The sequence below is a fragment of the Limanda limanda genome, chromosome 7, assembly GCF_963576545.1.
Source record: "Limanda limanda chromosome 7, fLimLim1.1, whole genome shotgun sequence".
Taxonomy (NCBI): Eukaryota; Metazoa; Chordata; class Actinopteri; order Pleuronectiformes; family Pleuronectidae; genus Limanda; species Limanda limanda.
In genome coordinates this window covers 2,909,408-2,917,599 of record NC_083642.1, presented here as the reverse complement: position 1 = coordinate 2,917,599, position 8,192 = coordinate 2,909,408, and the positions used below count along the sequence as shown (strand labels likewise).

Below are 8,192 nucleotides of genomic sequence, written 5' to 3'. Positions count from 1 at the left end.
ATGAACGATACCTCTGTCAACTTTGATTTCCCCGGCAAATTCCTGCCTCCTGTTTTAATCTTGGTCTTCATCGTCGGCCTGGTTGCTAACGCATGGGGGTTGAAGTCTTTGTGGCAGAACTGGAAGAAACTGGGAAGCGTCAACGTGTTTGTTCTCAACCTGGGACTTGCAGATATTTTGTATCTGCTCACTTTGCCTTTTCTGGTGGATTACTACTTCAGGGACAGAGAGTGGATCTTTGGAGCTACATTCTGCAAGATAACGAGATTCTGCTTCAACGCGAACCTCTACGGCAGCATCGGATTCCTTACGTGCATCAGCGTGTACAGGTACCTGGCTATTGTTCACCCGATGAAAGTGTTAGGAAGAATCACTGTCACTCATTCTGTGAACATCTCAGTCCTCGTGTGGCTGCTGGTGGCTGCCCAGAGTCTTCCAGACATGTTCTACATCAAAACGTTTGGAAACAACACTGAGAAATGCTACGACACCACACACGACACATCTGTGGAGGATTACCTGAACTACAGCCTGGGGAGGACCCTGACTGGGTTTTGTATCCCACTCCTCATCACGCTGGGCTGCTACGGACATATGATTATCACACTTTGCTCCAAAAACAACGTCGACAAGGATCTGAAGCAAAGGAGCCTGAGGTTGATGTTCATTTTGATCCTTCTCTTCTCTGTGTGTTACCTCCCCTATCACCTGTTCAAGAACCTAAATCTCTGGTCAAGAGTTCTGAGCAAACACGAGAACTATCACACATGGTCCAACAGAGTTTACGTCGGCCATCAGATAAGTCGTGGGCTGGTGTGTCTGAACAGCGCCCTCAACCCTCTGGTTTACCTCACTGCACGTAAATACTCCGGCTCAGCTTTGACAGCTGCTTGTCAACTCATCATGCGCCCGTTCATCTCCACGGTTTCTACGGGTGTGAATGAAGATCAGCAATTGCATCATCAGGAGCTGGGTCGGAGGCGGTTGTGACGTGGTGTTGAGGTCGGAAGAGTTGAGAGCTAAAGCAGCTTAAATATGAGCTTTAGCAGCTGATGCACTGGACTGTGACTGAGCTCGACTCCATCACTCCCCAGATCTAACGCTGCGTCATTTTATAAAACAGCTGCAAAATGTCTATAACCCACAAAGTAGAAGTTGAAGGTTCTAAGTGGGTTTTTGAGATAGTTTTAAAGATGTGCACTGATACAAAGCATCTCAGAGGGAAATGCAACCTTTTAATTAAAGGCGCCTGATCGTAAACTCAAAGTTTAAAGTAAATTTGTCAACGTGCATTTGACCTTTTTTAAAAAGTATAAAATTGACTCTGATTCTCCTGATGTTTCACAACTGGAAACATCAGGACTATTGACATACACACACTTTAACGTGTGGTCAGCTACACATCATGTTCACACACACACAGACACACACACACACAAGGCCAACATCTGAGGGAGGTGAGGCAGATAATGAGCAGACAAGGCCAAAACCCTCCCTCACACACACACAGCGGACAGATTAGACTAGAGGTTTTCATGCCTTTTCTCACAGTTTTCCATGAATCCCTTCATTATATTAATTTCTAAGACGTCCTCTCTCCTGTGCATGATACGTTCCACACATCAGTACACACAATGAGATCATCAGTCTTAGAATGCTTTGAGGCCAGAACGCTATGACCTCTGATAACCGCGACATGACGTGCACGCCCAGATCATCATCATCAACACGCGACGCCAGGAGGAGGACCCAACGAGCCAGGAAGGCAGGACTGCCTTGTGAACCAGCCAACGAGGCACTGTCCCGCGTACAAGAACCTCTGTCACGCTCAGTAAATCAATATATAAGCTATGTACGCACTTTGTGTAAGCGCCATTTTTCCTGTGCAGCTTACTGCCTAGGATTAGTGGTCCATGCATGATAATTTGCTAGACACCGCAGTTTCCTGACCTGTGACCTCTGAATAAACTTGCTTAATTTTAACTTGAGAACGACGACTCCTGCCTTTGATTTCCACCCGCAACAGGACTGAAGCAGTAAGTTTCATATATTTGGGCCGATTGAGTCTCAAAAATTTTAACGTGGCTTTTTCAACCTAGAAAAACCTAAACTATGAATCGTGGACATTGATCTCGATGCTACTTTGGTCATGAAGATGTTTTTAAAGACTTATTTACTTTGCTATAAGGCAACGTCATCTCAAGTAACAAATTAAAATGAATTTAAAGTGATTATTTGTTAGATAGAAATCCTGCAGAATGACTCCAGCCTCTGTGTTGACAGATCTTGTTTTTTGACTCGACCAATGCAACTTTGAAAGTGTGTGTGTTTGTGTGTGTGATTGGATGTCAGATGATATTGCACTTTCTTTATTTTGCTGTTTTGCTGTAAATATTTCTACACTTTTTATGTATAGTTAATAATGTCAATATTTTACAAAGTTCCTACATTTGTCTTCCTGACGATTGTTACTATTCTAAATTGGTGTTTTTCATTTCCTTAATGAAGTCACACATTAAAGTTTGAAATGCCTTTTTCCAAACGTTTCCCTTCCTTCTTCCTCCTGTAATGAGCTGATTCATTATAACAATGAAACCAAATTTAAAACTAGTTTTACTATAATTATGAAAGAGCTTGTGAGACCTGATATATGCTGGACATGAAGTCTAACTGATGTCAGTAATAGTTTATATTACATAAATGTCACCCCCCCCCCCCCCCTGATTTTCTTGTGTTGTTCTCACATTGGCTTTAACATCTGACCTCACATTGGGCAAGGCAGCTTTATTTATGAAGCACCTTCCACAGAGTTAATGTGCTGCACAGGGACATTAAAAACAACATAAGCACAAAGTTAAAAGAATTTTACGTTTAATAATTTTTTAACCGCCTGTTGTCTGCTAACAGCCTGGTAGTAAAACAGGTCTAACCATCATTGCATCACTTCCTTTGTGTGGGTCAGGCCCTGCTTCTGGCAACAGCACCGTGACATTAACATAGTTTCCTGGATATAAGTACGTGCAGGAACTTGAATGAAGTGTGCCGAGCCCTGAGATGTGGAACCAAAAGAGACGATCACATTCACGAGGAGGAAGAACTGCAGCTCAGAAGAACATGAACGATACCTCTGTCAACTTTGATTTCCCCGGCAAATTCCTGCCTCCTGTTTTAATCTTGGTCTTCATCGTCGGCCTGGTTGCTAACGCATGGGGGTTGAAGTCTTTGTGGCAGAACTGGAAGAAACTGGGAAGCGTCAACGTGTTTGTTCTCAACCTGGGACTTGCAGATATTTTGTATCTGCTCACTTTGCCTTTTCTGGTGGATTACTACTTCAGGGACAGAGAGTGGATCTTTGGAGCTACATTCTGCAAGATAACGAGATTCTGCTTCAACGCGAACCTCTACGGCAGCATCGGATTCCTTACGTGCATCAGCGTGTACAGGTACCTGGCTATTGTTCACCCGATGAAAGTGTTAGGAAGAATCACTGTCACTCATTCTGTGAACATCTCAGTCCTCGTGTGGCTGCTGGTGGCTGCCCAGAGTCTTCCAGACATGTTCTACATCAAAACGTTTGGAAACAACACTGAGAAATGCTACGACACCACACACGACACATCTGTGGAGGATTACCTGAACTACAGCCTGGGGAGGACCCTGACTGGGTTTTGTATCCCACTCCTCATCACGCTGGGCTGCTACGGACATATGATTATCACACTTTGCTCCAAAAACAACGTCGACAAGGATCTGAAGCAAAGGAGCCTGAGGTTGATGTTCATTTTGATCCTTCTCTTCTCTGTGTGTTACCTCCCCTATCACCTGTTCAAGAACCTAAATCTCTGGTCAAGAGTTCTGAGCAAACACGAGAACTATCACACATGGTCCAACAGAGTTTACGTCGGCCATCAGATAAGTCGTGGGCTGGTGTGTCTGAACAGCGCCCTCAACCCTCTGGTTTACCTCACTGCACGTAAATACTCCGGCTCAGCTTTGACAGCTGCTTGTCAACTCATCATGCGCCCGTTCATCTCCACGGTTTCTACGGGTGTGAATGAAGATCAGCAATTGCATCATCAGGAGCTGGGTCGGAGGCGGTTGTGACGTGGTGTTGAGGTCGGAAGAGTTGAGAGCTAAAGCAGCTTAAATATGAGCTTTAGCAGCTGATGCACTGGACTGTGACTGAGCTCGACTCCATCACTCCCCAGATCTAACGCTGCGTCATTTTATAAAACAGCTGCAAAATGTCTATAACCCACAAAGTAGAAGTTGAAGGTTCTAAGTGGGTTTTTGAGATAGTTTTAAAGATGTGCACTGATACAAAGCATCTCAGAGGGAAATGCAACCTTTTAATTAAAGGCGCCTGATCGTAAACTCAAAGTTTAAAGTAAATTTGTCAACGTGCATTTGACCTTTTTTAAAAAGTATAAAATTGACTCTGATTCTCCTGATGTTTCACAACTGGAAACATCAGGACTATTGACATACACACACTTTAACGTGTGGTCAGCTACACATCATGTTCACACACACACAGACACACACACACACAAGGCCAACATCTGAGGGAGGTGAGGCAGATAATGAGCAGACAAGGCCAAAACCCTCCCTCACACACACACAGCGGACAGATTAGACTAGAGGTTTTCATGCCTTTTCTCACAGTTTTCCATGAATCCCTTCATTATATTAATTTCTAAGACGTCCTCTCTCCTGTGCATGATACGTTCCACACATCAGTACACACAATGAGATCATCAGTCTTAGAATGCTTTGAGGCCAGAACGCTATGACCTCTGATAACCGCGACATGACGTGCACGCCCAGATCATCATCATCAACACGCGACGCCAGGAGGAGGACCCAACGAGCCAGGAAGGCAGGACTGCCTTGTGAACCAGCCAACGAGGCACTGTCCCGCGTACAAGAACCTCTGTCACGCTCAGTAAATCAATATATAAGCTATGTACGCACTTTGTGTAAGCGCCATTTTTCCTGTGCAGCTTACTGCCTAGGATTAGTGGTCCATGCATGATAATTTGCTAGACACCGCAGTTTCCTGACCTGTGACCTCTGAATAAACTTGCTTAATTTTAACTTGAGAACGACGACTCCTGCCTTTGATTTCCACCCGCAACAGGACTGAAGCAGTAAGTTTCATATATTTGGGCCGATTGAGTCTCAAAAATTTTAACGTGGCTTTTTCAACCTAGAAAAACCTAAACTATGAATCGTGGACATTGATCTCGATGCTACTTTGGTCATGAAGATGTTTTTAAAGACTTATTTACTTTGCTATAAGGCAACGTCATCTCAAGTAACAAATTAAAATGAATTTAAAGTGATTATTTGTTAGATAGAAATCCTGCAGAATGACTCCAGCCTCTGTGTTGACAGATCTTGTTTTTTGACTCGACCAATGCAACTTTGAAAGTGTGTGTGTTTGTGTGTGTGATTGGATGTCAGATGATATTGCACTTTCTTTATTTTGCTGTTTTGCTGTAAATATTTCTACACTTTTTATGTATAGTTAATAATGTCAATATTTTACAAAGTTCCTACATTTGTCTTCCTGACGATTGTTACTATTCTAAATTGGTGTTTTTCATTTCCTTAATGAAGTCACACATTAAAGTTTGAAATGCCTTTTTCCAAACGTTTCCCTTCCTTCTTCCTCCTGTAATGAGCTGATTCATTATAACAATGAAACCAAATTTAAAACTAGTTTTACTATAATTATGAAAGAGCTTGTGAGACCTGATATATGCTGGACATGAAGTCTAACTGATGTCAGTAATAGTTTATATTACATAAATGTCACCCCCCCCCCCCCCCTGATTTTCTTGTGTTGTTCTCACATTGGCTTTAACATCTGACCTCACATTGGGCAAGGCAGCTTTATTTATGAAGCACCTTCCACAGAGTTAATGTGCTGCACAGGGACATTAAAAACAACATAAGCACAAAGTTAAAAGAATTTTACGTTTAATAATTTTTTAACCGCCTGTTGTCTGCTAACAGCCTGGTAGTAAAACAGGTCTAACCATCATTGCATCACTTCCTTTGTGTGGGTCAGGCCCTGCTTCTGGCAACAGCACCGTGACATTAACATAGTTTCCTGGATATAAGTACGTGCAGGAACTTGAATGAAGTGTGCCGAGCCCTGAGATGTGGAACCAAAAGAGACGATCACATTCACGAGGAGGAAGAACTGCAGCTCAGAAGAACATGAACGATACCTCTGTCAACTTTGATTTCCCCGGCAAATTCCTGCCTCCTGTTTTAATCTTGGTCTTCATCGTCGGCCTGGTTGCTAACGCATGGGGGTTGAAGTCTTTGTGGCAGAACTGGAAGAAACTGGGAAGCGTCAACGTGTTTGTTCTCAACCTGGGACTTGCAGATATTTTGTATCTGCTCACTTTGCCTTTTCTGGTGGATTACTACTTCAGGGACAGAGAGTGGATCTTTGGAGCTACATTCTGCAAGATAACGAGATTCTGCTTCAACGTGAACCTCTACGGCAGCATCGGATTCCTTACGTGCATCAGCGTGTACAGGTACCTGGCTATTGTTCACCCGATGAAAGTGTTAGGAAGAATCACTGTCACTCATTCTGTGAACATCTCAGTCCTCGTGTGGCTGCTGGTGGCTGCCCAGAGTCTTCCAGACATGTTCTACATCAAAACGTTTGGAAACAACACTGAGAAATGCTACGACACCACACACGACACATCTGTGGAGGATTACCTGAACTACAGCCTGGGGAGGACCCTGACTGGGTTTTGTATCCCACTCCTCATCACGCTGGGCTGCTACGGACATATGATTATCACACTTTGCTCCAAAAACAACGTCGACAAGGATCTGAAGCAAAGGAGCCTGAGGTTGATGTTCATTTTGATCCTTCTCTTCTCTGTGTGTTACCTCCCCTATCACCTGTTCAAGAACCTAAATCTCTGGTCAAGAGTTCTGAGCAAACACGAGAACTATCACACATGGTCCAACAGAGTTTACGTCGGCCATCAGATAAGTCGTGGGCTGGTGTGTCTGAACAGCGCCCTCAACCCTCTGGTTTACCTCACTGCACGTAAATACTCCGGCTCAGCTTTGACAGCTGCTTGTCAACTCATCATGCGCCCGTTCATCTCCACGGTTTCTACGGGTGTGAATGAAGATCAGCAATTGCATCATCAGGAGCTGGGTCGGAGGCGGTTGTGACGTGGTGTTGAGGTCGGAAGAGTTGAGAGCTAAAGCAGCTTAAATATGAGCTTTAGCAGCTGATGCACTGGACTGTGACTGAGCTCGACTCCATCACTCCCCAGATCTAACGCTGCGTCATTTTATAAAACAGCTGCAAAATGTCTATAACCCACAAAGTAGAAGTTGAAGGTTCTAAGTGGGTTTTTGAGATAGTTTTAAAGATGTGCACTGATACAAAGCATCTCAGAGGGAAATGCAACCTTTTAATTAAAGGCGCCTGATCGTAAACTCAAAGTTTAAAGTAAATTTGTCAACGTGCATTTGACCTTTTTTAAAAAGTATAAAATTGACTCTGATTCTCCTGATGTTTCACAACTGGAAACATCAGGACTATTGACATACACACACTTTAACGTGTGGTCAGCTACACATCATGTTCACACACACACACACACACACACACACACAAGGCCAACATCTGAGGGAGGTGAGGCAGATAATGAGCAGACAAGGCCAAAACCCTCCCTCACACACACACAGCGGACAGATTAGACTAGAGGTTTTCATGCCTTTTCTCACAGTTTTCCATGAATCCCTTCATTATATTAATTTCTAAGACGTCCTCTCTCCTGTGCATGATACGTTCCACACATCAGTACACACAATGAGATCATCAGTCTTAGAATGCTTTGAGGCCAGAACGCTATGACCTCTGGTAACCGCGACATGACGTGCACGCCCAGATCATCATCATCAACACGCGACGCCAGGAGGAGGACCCAACGAGCCAGGAAGGCAGGACTGCCTTGTGAACCAGCCAACGAGGCACTGCCCCGTGTACAAGAACCTCTGTCACGCTCAGTAAATCAATATATAAGCTATGTACGCACTTTGTGTAAGCGCCATTTTTCCTGTGCAGCTTACTGCCTAGGATTAGTGGTCCATGCATGATAATTTGCTAGACACCGCAGTTTCCTGACCTGTGACCTCTG

The 8,192-nt window shown here is 43.9% G+C and overlaps 3 protein-coding genes across 3 annotated transcripts; all 3 read left to right on the top strand.

The window, feature by feature from the left end:
• Nucleotides 1–990, top strand: LOC133004605 (P2Y purinoceptor 1-like). The gene has a single exon (XM_061074079.1). The coding sequence runs from the start codon at nt 1–3 to the stop codon at nt 988–990; it is 990 nt and encodes a 329-aa protein (XP_060930062.1).
• Nucleotides 991–3,114: 2,124 nt separating this feature from the next.
• LOC133004604 (P2Y purinoceptor 1-like) lies at nt 3,115–4,104 on the top strand. The gene has a single exon (XM_061074078.1). It carries the CDS (start codon nt 3,115–3,117, stop codon nt 4,102–4,104), a length of 990 nt encoding a protein of 329 aa, XP_060930061.1.
• Nucleotides 4,105–6,228: 2,124 nt separating this feature from the next.
• LOC133004603 (P2Y purinoceptor 1-like) lies at nt 6,229–7,218 on the top strand. Its single transcript, XM_061074077.1, has one exon. It carries the CDS (start codon nt 6,229–6,231, stop codon nt 7,216–7,218), a length of 990 nt encoding a protein of 329 aa, XP_060930060.1.
• Nucleotides 7,219–8,192: the final 974 nt, after the last annotated feature.

Bases quoted from the DNA above. Each gene is read 5' to 3' on its own strand.
- LOC133004605 (XM_061074079.1), top strand. From the start codon at position 1: ATGAACGATACCTCTGTCAACTTTGATTTCCCCGGCAAATTCCTGCCT.
- LOC133004604 (XM_061074078.1), top strand. From the start codon at position 3,115: ATGAACGATACCTCTGTCAACTTTGATTTCCCCGGCAAATTCCTGCCT.
- LOC133004603 (XM_061074077.1), top strand. From the start codon at position 6,229: ATGAACGATACCTCTGTCAACTTTGATTTCCCCGGCAAATTCCTGCCT.